The 16,995-nt window shown below is 38.8% G+C and overlaps 1 protein-coding gene across 1 annotated transcript in view; it reads left to right on the forward strand.

The window, feature by feature from the left end:
* The window catches only part of LOC119723831 (cysteine protease ATG4A-like), a 68,305-nt gene extending 65,937 nt beyond the window's left edge, over nt 1-2,368 (forward strand). The window contains exon 10 of the mRNA XM_038194709.1: nt 115-2,368. Coding sequence (XP_038050637.1) covers nt 115-179 — 65 coding nt within the window. The 3' untranslated portion in view covers nt 180-2,368. The remainder of the gene's footprint in view (nt 1-114) is intronic.
* The last annotated feature ends 14,627 nt before the right edge of the window (nt 2,369-16,995 follow it).

Raw genomic sequence — 16,995 nt, forward strand, 5'->3', positions numbered from 1 at the left:
AAGACAGGTTATGGCCAGCTTTGGTATGTTATTCAAAATTGGTTTATATCAAATGGATGATAACATCCAAGTTAATTATCCTTGAAAAGAATGTGCACTAAATTGTCTTTTCAGAAATAAGAGATGAGGTAGAGGAGGACCCTACGTATGATTCTGATGAGGAGTTTGAGCTTTTGTAAGCAACAGGAGAAGTGCCTTGCAAAGTCTTTTCACAGTGCTAATGTCTTCAACATCCCAACAATGGGAAGCTCTTGACAACCGTAACCTGTGATGCACTACTACATCCCTCATTAAATGGTTATTGCTGACAGAAACCATGAGATACATACTAGATCACACGTTTGAAAAGAACTGGCTTTGGATTTATTTGGTCTTAATCCGTTTTTGAGACTTTGTTTAGCATTCCTTAATAATGTGTTAAGAGCAGGCAGCAAACAAGTGTGCAAAATCTTTGTACTTGTATTATCAAGAGGCATTAATTCCTATGTAAACTGGTGATGTTTAGGCTCTCCCTCCCACAATCCTGCACAATCCTGTTATTGCGCAATTTGATTTATTGCTTCAAGCTTTTGGTGTTTATGACTGCTAAGCCTCAACCACCCATCTCAACCCCCCCCCCCCCCCCCCCCCCGATTATCTTGGGATTTTAACACCCAAGTTACTCCCCATCAAAAATCCTGCATCTACCACTGACTGTATATGGGTGAATAAGACATAAATGCATTACATTTTTGTATTCCATGAATGTAAGAATAATTTGTTCCTGTGTTATTCATACTTAAAACTATTAAGCTCGGTGGTCGAATGGCAAGACGTCTGCACTAGAAAGCAGGAGGTCGTGGGTTTGGGTCCAACCGGAGTGATTTTTTCCAACGTTCACTCGGGAGGTAGCACACTGAGTATATTTATACGTCGGTAAAGGGCAAGACCTTATATTGAAAACTATTTCTGTGATGCCACACTATTGTTTAAACTGTAGATTATATTGCATATCTATATATAGACAAATCTACAGTTGACAAATCACGATTCTACAGCAACTTATCACTTTCAATATGGCTTGGTAAATACTAATATTTTCGTTAAGGATAATACACGCGGAGCGCACCGCTCGTGGGTGAATGCCGCGCTACCGTGTGTATTAACCTACTTAACACCCTCCAAGAATTCCTCATTATTGCTTGAACGAAGGCCTTTGTACATCTTCAGTGTTGAATTTGATAAAATGGGAAAATCAATTTTGTTTATTTATGAGAAAAGAACAATGACGTCACATCATTGTTATTATTTAGTGAATATCATTTAAAAGAACGGCAGTCGTCAAGCTGCCACAGTAGCCTAATGGTAAACGAGATGAGCTATGGATGCAATGGTCCCTGGTTTGAATCCTGCTATGTCTATTATCCAGCGACCATTTTTTTTTAAATGAAGGGAAAAAGGAGAACGAAAATATAAGTGTCTTGCTGTGATTCTGTAAAATTACTGAATTATACATAAGTGGCTACGCCATTCGTCAGATGCCGAATGGCGCGCCGTGCTCCATTCGTGCAAAATAATGACGAGGAAAAAACAAGTATGACGTCACAGGAGGGTGTTAATATTTAAGACAACACCTAGCACTGGATTAACGATCTCAGGCAGATAATATGACCTTTAATATCAAATGACTTAATATAATTGAAGTGCTTTTATGGTGCTTTCCATTGTATCAACAATCTCAAAGCCCTTTACAATTATTCCCCCAGTCATCAGGCCACGAGACCACTCGGCTGAAATTCATTCATCTGTCCTCACAGGTACCCATTCATACTCCTGTGTGGAGAGAGGCAATTGCACACCATCATACTGGAGTCATACACCTTAACCACGGGACCATGGCGTTTTGTTCCATAATGTCCTCCAAGCTTAATTCCAAATTATAAGACATACCATTTTCTCAAAGATGATCATTACAATCTTGAAAACATTTCCATTAAGTTTTCAAATGTGGTAAACATTTGTTCAAGAATTCTATACATTATACTTGGTGAATGTTGGAGCATCCATGATAGTTCTCTTGTACAGACGCATAGTAGAAGATGGATGACTGGTTGTTTAGCAGATCACCTGCTGTCTTTGTTGCTACTGGCGTGAAGCTACAGAGTCTCAAAGCAAGCCGGCCAGCTTTGTCACAGATGCCGCCACACGTCGTCTGTTGGTTTTGCAAGGGGCCCGGGGATGCAAGTAGAACACTTTGAGGATGTTGATGGGTGACTGATATACTCCTCATAATTATAATCTCAGAATACATTTATCAGTCATCTCAAGATTTTCATAGGCATCCACAACTTTTGAGATAAAATAAAAAGACTATCGTGATCATTTAGAACTTCTTTTCGTAGTAGTTGCGATGTCCTTAAATTTAAATTCACGGCCGTTTGTAAGGGACAACACCAAGAACATTGTTCTCCATTGTCTAATCATTTCTAGGCGCGGATCCAACCCCCCCCCCCAGCTCTGTCCAAAAAAAAAATTATCATACACATTTTTAAAATATAAGTCGGAACCCCCCCCCCCCCCCCTGCTGTGACACCCAAATAAAATTATACTGGTATAATGTCCGCCTGTTCAAAATACGGTACCCATTCTGTAATCTAGTGTTAATAATCGTCGAATTTGAACAGTGCCCCTATTGAAAGAATATGGTACCAGCCCCCCCCCCCCCCCCCCCCCCCCCCCAGTTTTTTATTTTACGGAGGCCAAGTGCCTGGAGAAAAAACCTGTGTACATTTTCAGATTTTTTTGGCTGATGAACCCCCCCCCTGCGAAAATTCCTGGATCCGCCCCTGATTTCACAATTTGCAGTGTAGTGTAGATTGTATAAGCAATAGTTGTATACTTAACTCATCCCTAAGTAAGTTAACTTTAGTGTACATGTAGTTGATTAAAATGCGTGATATACCAGTGCGAGACTGTGGCACATTCTTGGGTTATACTTTCTACACGAGTTTAAATTAAAACCATAACTAGGAAATTATGAGAAAAGGCATTTGATTACTGAATGTTAAAAAGTCACTTAAAAATACATGTACTATTACGAGCTTCCTTTTCGGAACTCAATGCATAACTTCAATCTCAGTTATAACACTCTAAACCATTACCATTACATAATGTTTATAAATGATGCGCGATAAATTTGTTTAGGAGTACATCATTGCGCGAAGATGCAAACCACTTTTGCAACTTGAGCACTTGCATTGCAGAATGTAACGATACACAGCGTACACTCTCTCGTTGTTTCTGCATCGAAGACGAACGGCCTTCATGGCAGATGTTCCGTCTTGGCAGCTTATGCACCGATATTGGAACGGATGTCTCAAGACACTTCTGAAGCCAATCACTGGGTCTGCTGAAGACGTGCCTTCACAGAAGCCAGCACACCGTGACATCAACACAACCTGAGACAACGAAGAAGCCAGTTTATTATCCACTAACACTAGTACACAAATAGTTGTTACGCATTAGAAACGGCTGAACGTTACATATAATATTGTTTTCCCGGCCAATTTCCGAATTTTTCTGATCAGTTTCATTATTGGCCATTCAATTTCGCGTGATTTTGACACATCGGATCAAATTGGGTTTACTTTATTGTTAGGGCATTCAATTTCAAGTTTTGTTCCTAATGTTTGTTTTCTTTTTGGGGGGCATTCTATTTGGTGCTTTCAAGACTTTATTTGCAGCATTCTTACATTAATCTTTTGGTCTGAAAACCAGACTAGTCACCGCCCCGCTGTTCGCGAGCACGGTGCTGTATACAGACACATACAACGTCAACCAGTTTATCGTACATTGAAAACGACAGGGAAAACGTATTCGTACTCCGTCGTGTCTGATGTAAACAACCAGGTTTTTTTTCGTTTTTTCTCGGGAACGGTAAGACATTAGGTTGTTTTCCTTTCCACAAGATGTTTGAAAAAGTATATAAGTAGACAATCCAAAACATGACATTTTCGGGGATTTCAGGACCCACCATCGGGCCTACCTTTTCGCTGCAATGTTTCTTTGGATGCCGGATGGTTTCTACGTTAAAATATCTTGTGCACATTCCGTTGTCTTCGAAAGCTGTCGCTGCTGAAACAAAGAAACTTAACGCCAGTAGAAAGTTCAATGCAAAGCATAATTGCTGACATCCCGCCATGACAGTTTTTCAATGTAGCGTACATTTACCAGTAGTTGTTTCTGCTCATTGGCGAGTGTGAGCGTTATCCCGTTTCATATCATTTAGTTGAGCTGTGCGATCACATCTTTCACGGTTTCCAACCTCGTCCACAAATAAACCTTGTGATTTTCTTGATCAATAAATATGCGCCCCACAGCGGCTGCCACTTAGTTCATTATGTGGACTTTTTAAGAGCTTATGCGCACAAGCAATTATCATCGTGATGCTTGGAACAGGTGGATTCACTTTTTAAAACTGGGAAACCTGAATGGAGATGTGATATGCACCCAGGATGGTATTACCAACCTTTATACTGTGCTACAATCGAAATTTCCCGCATGATTAATGTCACAACCTATTTCAAGTCGTTACACTATGATGTCTTCCAGTACTATAGCAACTATTTTTTTAAAACCCCAACTGGGCTATATTTTGATCTTTTATAAGAAAGAATGGCAAAAAGAAATGGGAAATATGGAAGAATGGGCAATCGGGAGGATCGCCGGAGGGTAAAACACTGCGGGAGTATGAACCGAGAGGTCAAATGTAATAAGGGGAATTCAAAATAAAGACACAATCCTCAAGGAAAGGTCAAGCTACTTTAAAATGCCCATGCAATTATTTTTTTTTATAAATACTTAATACAATTCCTGAAAATCAACTTTTGTGTCCCATTTAACCTTATTTTCAATTACCGTTTTGCCATTTCAAGGGTATTCTAAAGTGCCTTGTTTACTTCTATGCTAAAAATGCAATTTCCATATTCATGAACCAAAGTGCGATGTCATTTCAGGCAGAAACCTCAATCTTACAGATATTTCAGCACCAAAAGTTGCCAGAAATTTGTATGTTTTGCTGCTGGCGTAAAGGTTTTATTTGGCGATTCACTATTGTTTCAGTACACGGCAGTTCAATGAGTACAATTTTATCACGGATGTTTTCATTGATCAAAATTTTGGGTGCACAATTTGAACTGAAAACCCCCAAATTGAACGGTGCCTTCCTGAATTGACATCACAGCAATAACGCCCTCAATTGTCCGGAAAGTGTGCATTTCAAAAAAACAAAAAAAAAATGTTTAAAGAATTGTACTTTCAATCAAATTAACCATAAGGGAACGTCAAGTAGCTTTCATACATTTAAGAGGAGTTAGAAAGTTGCATAAAATGCGTTCCTAAGAATTATTCATTTCATGAACGCTTTAAAGCATTAACATGGTTTTTCATTATGTCCACAGGTAACTCATAAACAAAAAACACGTTCATAAAGAAAATCGCTTGTATTGTACTACCTGATGACGTCACATGATAATATTTACTACTCTGTAGGATTGATGTTCAGTACAAGTTCCAAGTTATAATACACTGTATGAAGCGTTTTGAAGAAAGGTTGCGGAAAATATATCGTCCAAATCGCACCCAAAAGGGAGATTAACAGCCAGATCGCCAAAAATTGGGTTCATTTGAGCTTTTTTGAGCTCAAATAGGCCTACTAATTCGCCCGGGCGAAATATAGTAATAGTCTTGGGCGGAATAGCCCTTATTTACGGGTCGGCCTTATTAAATTGAAAGAGAGGTAAAATCTTCATTTTGGAACTTGCGAATGGAGATGAAAGCGATGAAATTAAAGTTAATAAGGGGAAAATGTGTGTTTGGGAGGTATCAAACACCCTGTTTAGTGGAGTCTGGATGAGTGATAATAATTACCTGAGGCGTCTCGGGTAATTATCACCAATCCAGACTCCAACCGGTCTTAAACAGAGTGTTTAATACCGACCAAGCACATATTTATTCTCATTCATAAATACCTTTTCGGTAAAAAAAAAATGAATATTTTCGGTCCAAAAATCTAAACAAGTAAAAAACTAGACGTTTGTTCAACAATTTTACTTCATGTTTTATGCAACACCCCTCTGACTATAATAATTATGTCCTTCTACAACTCCTTACATTATAAGGAGATTGGCGTGTGCGTCGCGTAGCTTGGCTGACGTAGTGTGAATTTTGGACTATGAAATGCTGATTCACTGGTAGTATTGCGCATGCCTACATGAGGAATGTGAACGTTCACCCAATGAATCGTTAAAGCTATATTCCATCATTTGCAGCTATCCGAAAAGTAACTGACGAATTAGTGTTGAACATACTTGGGTTGAAAGATAGTAAGGGGACTAAACTCCCTGTGAAATTTATTCTTTCTGGCATGCTGTCATTTTGAATAAATCAACGAAAGAAGGTTTTCCAACGGTGCGTCTTAAGCTTAAGAGGCATGATATCGTTGGACATTTTCCGTTTATAGTAGTTCGGGTTTTTTTATTCAGCGAAGCACGCGCAAGCTTTGGCACGACGCACACGTACGAGCGCGCGGTTGCTATAATTCGTCGGATCCAGTGCGCGACGTCGCGTAGCTGGTCAAGGCCCACGCGTCTTGATCCGGACACGTGACGCGCCCCGGATGCTGGCACGTCAACCTCGTTCCCCATGGGTACGATCTTGCTGCGCCATGTTGTTTCCCATCATGCCTTGCGCGATCTTAACCCCTGGAATTGTGTAATTTAAATTTGTCAAAATATGGCAAATTATAATTAGGCTGCAGTTTATCCGTTTTACGTGCCGACGCCATCTTTAAAATGTTAAAAGTTGTGATTTTGAAGAATCAATCCTTTCAAACATAACGTTTGGACGTTGCGTTATTTAGCAAAGATTTGTATTAAATGTACGTACCCATTTCGTGCCTTTACAACCACAGATACGGGTGTTTTTTTAGCGAAAAACGAGGCTGCCATAATCCATATCGTACAGGCATCGCGACTTTTGAATAACATTTTTTTTCGTACGTGACGTTACCATTACGTGCAAAGCACAAATGCGCGCGCAGTACGCTGTGAATGGCCAATCAGCGTCATTTACGTCATCATCACAGCCAGGGGTTAGTGTAGGAACGCGCACGCGCCCATGGAGTCGAGGCTGCTGGCACGTAAAAAGACTTTGCCGCTCACTGGATAGTCTTTTTACGCGCCAGCATCCGGGACGCGTCACGTGTCCGGATCAAGACGCGTGGGCCTTCACTAAAGGCTAGACATCGCGTAGCTGCAGTCAGCTCAGCGAGAACGTGTCTCTGACGTAGTCTGGTTCCCAGACCTGACAATTATTCCCGACTCTCACGTCTAAATTGTAGGTCAGGCAGCGTCCGTGGCTAAAAATATACAAGACGGCATTGACGGCCCTTTTTCAAAGCTCGGCTTCGTTTCCGAATTCGCTTTATCGCTTAAAGGTGTAGTCCATCATTTGTAATTTGTGCATTTTGTTCGTTTGAAGCAACAAAAGTGCTCAAGATCTAAAGAAGGGTGCTGAACAACTAACCTGATGAAGTTTCAGCTCAGCTTTAGCTGTATATTTCGAGAAAAATAACATTCAAGGATATATTATATTATATTATTTCGACATTTCTGTCGCGGGTTGTGAAAAAGGTTATATAACCCATATAAAGTCCACAATCGTGTTAAAATATTAAAACGGGAATATTTATTCATAATGTAACTAAAATCGGGTGGTGCAATAAAAAATATTGAGGTAGAATATAGTAAAAATGAACTAAAACATACTTCTAAAGAATAAAAACCACAAAAGAATACAAGAAAGAATTAAAAATTTATCTTAAAAATTAAACAGCAAATGTAATAAAAATTTGTAAATCAAAAGCTAGGAAAAATAATTAGCTAAAATATAAACTATAAAATAGTGAACAACGAGAACGGGTACACAATTTTTTTTTTAAATAAACGATAAAACAGTTTTGAAACCTGGAGTTAAGTTAAAAGATAATCCATCAGTGAAGACTTAAAAATACTTAAGGAGGCGCTTTGAGTGATATTACCTGGAGTGGCATTCCAATCATTGGCAGTGCGAACATGCAAAATATTAATTCATAAAATAGTCAGTTTTAGCGAAGGGAACCTGGACTTTCAATGCATGGTCATTTCGGGAAATTCTGTTAGGAGGACTGAATTTACAAAGGCTATTGGCATCAATAAGGTTGTTCATTATTTTATAGGCCATTGCAAGTCTCAAGTACTTTCGTCTGTTTTCCAGTGACGTCCATCCTAACTGTTGTAGTAAGACATTGTATCCGGATTCCCAGTCCCTGCAAACCATTCTGGCACAACGTTTTTGAACGCGCTCAAGCGTGACACAGTGGGAACTACTATAAGGGTCCAAAGCCACGCTACAAAAGTCATTACACTGGTCGTTCCAGTTTAATTGCTTGTTTATCATCACTCCCAGGTATTTTTTCACGATCTGTCTCCTGAAATTTTTGACCCTGTAGAAAGTAAACGTAATCAGTGGAGTTGCGGTTTTTTTCGACATCTTCATAATTTTGCACTTGGTGATGTTGAAATCAAGCAACCACTTTTTAGACCAATCGCCTAAGACTTCTAAATCATACTGTAGAACATTACAATCTTCCAGAGACTTAATTGGCCGATAAACAATGCAGTCATCTGCATATAATCTAATAGTAGATTGCACATCTTTAGTTATGTCGTTAATAAAACAATTAAAAATAATAGGACCAAGGATTTTCCCTTGGGGACACCTGATTTGACGACACTCCATTTGGAAAATTCACCATTAAGAATGACACTCTGCGTTCTAGCTTCAAGAAAATTCATAATCCAATTCAGGTTACGATCACCAAGACACAAACTTTTTATTTTCTCACGAAGGAGAATGTGTGAAACGGAATCGAAGCAACCTCGTCCCCAGTGCTTTCTTTATTTCTAACGTTGTTTCCAATAGTAAACCCTGGATAGGAAACTTCCTTCTGCATCCTAATTCGATACCGCAATTGGCTAGAAATGGATTTAAATCGTGTACTTGGTGTTGTTATTCACAACGTGCAGTACGTGTTTTCGCGATCATTCGTCCACGCCTTTTCGAAAATATTCATTTCCTTTCCAGTTTGTTAATATTAATATGAAATGTGATACTGCATGTTGTCTCGATAAGATCGTAACTGTTAATTGAAAATAAAATCATGTTTTCGTAACTCACACCTTGCTCGCGCTGCGACGAATTGATTCAGTTTTTACCCCAGACACCGCATACAAAAACAAACGCAAATGTAACGCACAGGCAGGCACCAGACTACTCCTAATTTGCATACGTGTTCAAAAATCTTGCACATGCAAATGATCCAATACCAGGGTGAGAGAGCTGGTAGTGGTGGGCGCGTACTGCTGGACACCCTGGGGACGAGGTTGGAATCGAAGGCCTTGGAAAAATCCAAAAAAGCAATGTGAACGCTGGAGCCAGATTCTAAGGTGCTACTCCAATCATGGATTGCGTCAAGTAGTTGAGTCTCACAGGAGCGTTTCTTTCTAAAGCCATGTTCACATGATTAGGCCTATCATTAAGGAGGTTATTGTCATTCAAAATAATGCTTGGTGAGGTGATTGGAGACGATTCTTTCCAGTAATTTGCTTGTGACTGATGTAAGGGAAATAGTGATTATATGTTGTGTCAGTACATGGCAGTAAGCCAATGACCAACTCTTTCCCACAAATATTTTCAATTATAGGTTTTCCCGGACAATTTCGGAAAATGTGCGTTTGAATTTGAAAATCATAAATTCAATTTGGCGCTGAGTTTGAGAACGACGTACATCCTGGTTTCATTTTCGCAATAACTAGCATTCGATTTCATTTTGCACCAATCAAATGAATGAATGTGCATAACGTTTCATTTAAGGGATTTCAAATACGTGATTAGGTTTTCGGATTGACGGATGCGTTGCCGATTATTACGAATGTGCAATCCAATTCGCAGAAAGTCGATTGTCTATTGTGACACGGGCTGAATTGAACATTCTTTTTCATTTGTTACAATTTAAATTCGCATTTTCTGCATTCAATTTAAATAAATTATACGGGCCTATACAAATCATGATACAACTTTGATTCATTAATTAATCAAGGTATGCCTTATTGATCATTAATGTTTTTTTTTCTTATAAACACAAAGGCCTATGCGAAATGTAGGCAAATGAAATGTGAAAATGATATAAATATGACCAATATGAAATCAATCAAAATTATCTTGTAGCCATTTTATTGAAACGATAAAGGGACACATCACGTGTCATGTTACATGGGATCTGCATGAGGACTATCTGTTGGTTCTTTACCTTAATTGTATTTTAATTTCTTTATGTATTTCTTAAGCTTCTCTCTCGTTTTATCAGTTCGATTGTCTATCCTTCAATGACCTGTCTACCAAGACATCGATGGAGATATGTCTGAGAATGGTTGCACCAGGCGGTGCATTTCGCAGGTGTCACCTCTCCAATGTTCAATGTTGAGTGCAGCCACCTCCTGGAGACGGAGGGATCTCCAGACTTGCAGGTTCACACCAGCTTGGACTCTTGCGTCTTGGTCTCCAAATCTGTCCTGCGATTCAGGAAGCACCAGCGTGCGCTTCACTCCCGCCTTGAAAGCTGAGTGCGCCATTTCCGTTGGATTTAAGAATGGCGAGTTTGGTGGCAGCAGCTTGATGGTGAAATTGCTGGCATCAGGGGGTAGTTGGGCTCGGATATGAGGACGAGCGTTGTCATATATCAGATATATGCGTTCGCCTGCCGGGAATAACATACCACATTCTTGTACAGTCGTCGCTAAGAACTCCTCAAAAGTCGCTCTCGTCACAGTCTCTGATGATATTCTGTGAGCCACAAGTCCAACCTCACCAGAAAAAAATGGCAAACGTGATGTTGACTTGCTTGCCTCTCTGGCCATGGACGACACGCCTGCTGGCTCTCTACGAGGAGCGCGACCATAAGACCGACGGGTCGATATGTTGTACCCGGTCTCGTCAATGTACACAGTGTGGCCAAGGACACCAACCTGAAGAAACCAATTTCCAAATATGACTCGTGCATCTAATATGCGTGGCTCATTCCTCTGTTCTGGAACATCTTCCGCTAGTTTAAGAGTTATAAGCATACCATCTAGAGTTCTAGCGATGGTACTAGTGGTCACGAAGGGCTATTGGGAAGATCAGCTCGCATGCAGTTGAGTATAGAGTTGACGCAAAGTTAGAAGGGGGTTGTCATCTAGATATCCTTGAAGGGCATCTCTCATGTCGTCGTCAACCGTCTGGTTTATGGGTCCTCCTTTCGGCAGCTTGTTACGACGACCATCCCGGAGATAAAGGCCTACGCCAACGATTGATCTGGCCGCTGAGTGCTTGATACCCAGCGTATCTGCTACCTGCAGATAGTCAGCGTCGTCAGCCTCAAAGGCATCGATGAGGCGATTTCGGTCAACGGGCAGCCATTATTGGATATTTTAGGACTATGTGAACTGAGACACTAGGCTATATGATGCGATTGTGGCAAATTCTGAGCAGAAAAAAATTGATTTTCTTCAGTTTTGGTTTTTATATAGGATTTATTACAATAGTTGGTTTGTTTCTACACCACTAGGTTTTAGCTCAATCATCATGAATATTCAAAAATGCAATCATTCAATCAACCATTCCTCAAATGTTACTTTAACACATAAATGAATTCCAATGCTTGACCAGGCATACGTTAAATAACACTGCTAGGGAAATCGGCTGCACATTTAGCGAAAAAGATTGATGATAAATTAAAAGGAAAATAGGATTGCGGATGTGCCTTCGATTTCGCGCTAAAATGAATTGTCAATACACTAAATGCAGTGCACATTCGGGAAATCGTACGCTGATTTTTACGACTGAATGCACCTTCACCGAAAAAGACTTATCATTTGTTAAATAGAAACAGAGATTTGGAATGTTCATTCTATTTCGCACGAAAACGAATGCTTTTTTTACAAATTCGTGTACACATTTTCCGAAATTGTCCGGGAAAACCTATATAGTACAGGTTTTCCCGGCCAATTTCACCAAGTTTTCATTCAATTTAACGCCTGGCTCATTCGATTTAGATTGAAATTGAAAGATCACGAAGATCGGCATTCGACAATCAAAAAGAATCATTCTATTTCACTATCCGAGCATTCTATCGCCTTTTAGCTTTACTCGTCCCTATCAAAGATGCATTCATATTAAAGTATCGCGTTGTTCATTCAATTTCGTCTAAACCATTAGTTAGGGGTTGATCGGGCATTCGTTTTCATTAATGGCAAACATATTTCACATGTTGTCAAACATCTTTTAAGACTTCATACGTGTACGTATTCCTTAGCGTAAAGCATGAATTTTTCTCAGGAATTCTTTTCGTGCAACTCTTTACTACTGTTAAATGTACGAAAACTACAAATTTGACAACATTTTTGGGTTAATCTTATTGGAAAAGTGCACTTCTTTAACCCTAAAGGGACCGGGGGCGGAATCTGCCCCCCGGTTGAGAGATGGTAAAAAAAACCGGCCCTTTTAGAGTTAAACATTTAAAAGTTTCCATGCTTTTCCGGAATACGTAATGAGCGCGCTGTTACTGTCATGTCATTTCAGGAAGACACTGTTCAGTTTTGGGGGTTTTCTTTCAAATAATTCATCCAAAATTTGCTAATTGAAAACATTTTTGGGAAAGGGTTGCTCACTGGCTTACTGCCATGCGTACTGACACATCAAAGAATCACCAAATAAAAGAAATTTATGACACTGAAATATCCAAAATTCTAGCAACTTTTTGTGCTTAAATAGCCATGTAACATGAATCATGCCCGGAATGCCATCACAGGTATTTTAATGAATATGAAACTTTGCATTAGCATAAAAACGGAGAAGGCACCAAAAATATCCTTCAAAAATGGAAAAATAAAACTTGCAAATAAGGTTAAATGTGACTCAAAGACTGTATATTGTAAGGTTTGTATTGGAAACTAACTGTGCATGGCCCTTTAAATACGGTCAGTGTTCGGTCAGACATACGCAAGAAAACATTTACGAAATAACACAAGAGAAGTGTTCCCGATGATACAACCATTGCCAAACGTACCGATGTCTTGCACTTCAAAAAGTCGTCAACATAAAGATGCCCCTTGCTCAAACATTTAAACAAGTAGAAGAGATCAACAGTGAAAAAGAAATTATCTTACCCTTTCAAGGGAATATACAACATTTGCAAACATCGAAAAATAAAACTACAAAGTTTTTGCGAAATACTTAAAGCTAAAGTCCATCATTTGCAGCCATCCGAAAAGTAACTGGCGTAATTATTGTTGAAAAACATACTTAGTTGAAAGATAGTAAGGGAACTAAACTCCTGTGAAATTATTCTTCTGGGAAGCTGTCATTTTGAAGTAATCAACGAACATTTCCAACGGTGATCTTAAGAAGCACCGTAGGAAATTTAAATTAGTAGTTCGTTTTGTTATTCAGCGCAGCGCGCGCAAGTATTGGAACGACGCACACGCGCGCGCGGTTGTTATAATTCGTCGGATCAGTGCGCGACGTCGCGTATAGCTGCAATTCAAAACATGATTCAGTAACTTTTGATTTGAAATTGAGATCTTTGAATGCTGGTTTTTCTCGGAATGTACAGCTGAAGTTTAGCTGAAACTTTATCAGGTTAGTTGCTTAGTATCCTTTATTAGATTTTGAACTCTTTTGTTGCTTCAAACGAACAAAATGCACAAATTACAAATGATGGACTATAGCTTTAATAGGATGTTGGTAAATGACAGTCTAAAGCATCCTGTAAAATTATGGCACCTGGTATACTGTTATTTCAAGAAAAGTGGTATTTTTGTATCAATTTCCAACGCTGATCGGCCGATCAGCGTTGGAAACAACTGGCTTTTTTTCAAATACTGGCCCCAATTGACCATTGCACTTGTTTGCAATCGATTACAAACCTATGAACGGGTACGAGCCAGCTAGACTGGTTCCCTGACCTTACAATTCCCCAATGTATGTAAACTGCTCTGTTTCTTCTTATATGGAGTCAGGGAACCAGACTACAGGAATATGTTCGTTTTTCTAGGTTTTTATAGCATTTTCGAACCCAAAACCTCCAAAAAGTCAGTGTAACTATATTTGCTTTATATTTCCAACCCCCCAATTCCATCCATTTCTGAAAATTACAGCAAAAGCAAATGATGTATATTCTCTTTAATTATTTCGTTACATCTTGCTTCCATCATATCAGTTAATATGTAACATTGTAAATGTTACAGTCATCAAGATTGGTTTTTTTTTGGGGGGGGGGGTTGAACCTCGGAGGAAACTAGGAAAATGTATCGATTAAAAAAAACTTACTAATTAAAATGACCAAACGATGAAAGCGATTGCCCATAAACGAAAAAGAAACGAAAGCATATAGTTATACGTTATAAGCGCACAGATGTTCGCTAATTTGAATGCGTCAACCGCCAAAAGGTTGCAAAGACTTAATTTAAGACTGCTACAAATTAAGTCTTGAATGCAGCAAAACGAAATAGGATGCTCGAAAATGAAAATGAACATTCAGAGCAAAATCTTGGCTGCCTAAAAATGAAATTGAATGAACCCAAAATGAAAAAGAAACCCCAATTTGACCACATGTGCCAAACTCACGCGAAATTAGACGGCTGATAATGAAACTGATTAGAAAAATACCGAAATTCGCCGGGAAAACCTATAAATTTTGGATCAATAATTTGAAACCCCTAAACTGAACAGTGTCTTCCTGAAATAACATCACAGTAACAGTGCGCTCATATGTAGTCTGGAAAAGCATGGGAAAAGGTTTAAAGAAGTGCACTTTTGCAGTAAGATTAACCAATTTTTTTGTCAAATGTGTAGTTTTCTTACATTTCACAGTAGTAAAGAGTTGCACAATAAGATTTCCTGAAAAAAAATCATTGCACATGCCCTTTAATTAAGAAAGAAAGGCATCTACGGATTGAAGTCATCAAATATGATTTACGCTAAGGAATACGGACACGTGTGAAGTCTTAAAGATGTTTGACTAAATGTGAAATATGTTTGCCCATTAATGAAAACGAATGCCCGATCAACCCCTTACTAATGGTTTAGACGAAATTGAATGAACAACGCGATACTTTTCAAATGAATGCATCTTTGATAGGGACGAGTGAAGCTCAAAGGCGATAGAATGCTCGGATAGTGAAATTGAATGATTCTTTTCGATTGTCGAATGCCGATCTGCGTGATCTTCAATTTCAATCTAAATTGAATGAGCCAGGCGTTAAATTGAATGAAAACTTAGTGAAATTGACCGGGAAAACCTATATTACTTACTTTGGCACGCTTGAATAATCTGTTTCGTTTCCTCATCAAGCCTCTGATTTCTCTATTCATCCATGGTAAATCATAGTGGTGTTTACAACTGGACTGTTTTGAGGGGAAAAGAAAGATGACATTGTTCTGTAACAGATGGTGGTTACCATTTTCCTAAATAATTAGTCATACCCCAGAAATCAACAAAATAAGCTCGGTTTCCTTTATTTTATGAAACACCCTTAAAATTTCGTTCGGAAAAGAAAATCAAACTTTAGGAAAAGCACGAAAACACCAACGTTAGCATATTTTTCTTTCCCATTTTGTTCATGTTTTATAAATGAACAAAAATAACGTTAAAAACCCCTATGATTGTAATACCTGATGACGTCAAAATGACGTCCCGGTAACATGTACTACATTGTGTCGGAATGTTCATTCCCAGCTTCAAGTTTATGATATGTACCGTTTTGAAGAAAAGTTGCAGAGAATAATAATAGTGTCCACCCCCCCCCAACTTTAAAAAGTGTCGCTTACAGCCCGAATACCCGACAAAAAAGTATTTAAAAATTTTGATTTATATTAATTCCAAAATTGGATTAATTTGAGCAATTTTTGAGCTAAAAAAAAAAAAAAGCTCAAAATGTAATCCGCTCGGGCGAAATCCCTAGTAATCCGCCCGGACGAAATAGTAATCCGCCCGGGCGAAATAGTACTCCGCCTGGGCGAAATAGTACTCCGCCCGGGCGAAATATAGGTTTTCCCGGCCAATTTCACCAAGTTTTCATTCAATTTACCGCCTGGCTCATTCGATTTAGATTGAAATTGAAAGATCACGAAGATCGGCATTCGACAATCAAAAAGAATCATTCTATTTCACTATCCGGGCATTCTATCGCCTTTCATCTTCACTCGTCTCTATCAAAGATGCATTCATATTAAAAGTATCGCGTTGTTCATTCAATTTCGTCTTAACCATTAGTAAGGGTTGATCGGGCATTCATGTTCATTAATGGGCAAACATATTTCACATTTTGTCAAACATCTTTTAAGACTTCATACGTGTCCGTATTCCTTAGCGTAAATCATATTTGATGTCTTCAATCCGTAGATGCCTTTTCCCCCTTAATTAAAGGGTATGTGCAATGAATTGTTCTCATGTATTCTTTTTGTGCAACTTTTATGTAAAAAAACTACACATTTGACAACATTTTTTGGTCAATCTTATTGCAAAAGTGCACTTTAAACATTTAAAAGTATCCATGCTTTTTCGGACTACCTATGAGCGCGCTGTCACTGTGATGTCATTTCAGGGAGACACTGTTCAGTTTGGGGGTTTTCTTTCAAATTATTCATCCAAAACTTGCTAATTGAAAACATTCGTGTGAAAGCATGCATTAGCATAAAAATGGAGAGGGCACCAAAAAAACACCCTTCAAAATGGAAAATAAAATTTGCGATTAAGGTTAAATGTTACACAAAGATGTATTTTCAAGGTTTGCGTTGAAAACTTACTTTTGCATGGGCCCTTTGAATACGGTAAGTGTTCGGTCAGACATACACAAGAAAACATAAATAACGCAAGAG

This window comes from Patiria miniata, unplaced genomic scaffold, assembly GCF_015706575.1.
Source record: "Patiria miniata isolate m_02_andy unplaced genomic scaffold, ASM1570657v1 HiC_scaffold_17, whole genome shotgun sequence".
Lineage (NCBI taxonomy): Eukaryota > Metazoa > Echinodermata > Asteroidea > Valvatida > Asterinidae > Patiria > Patiria miniata.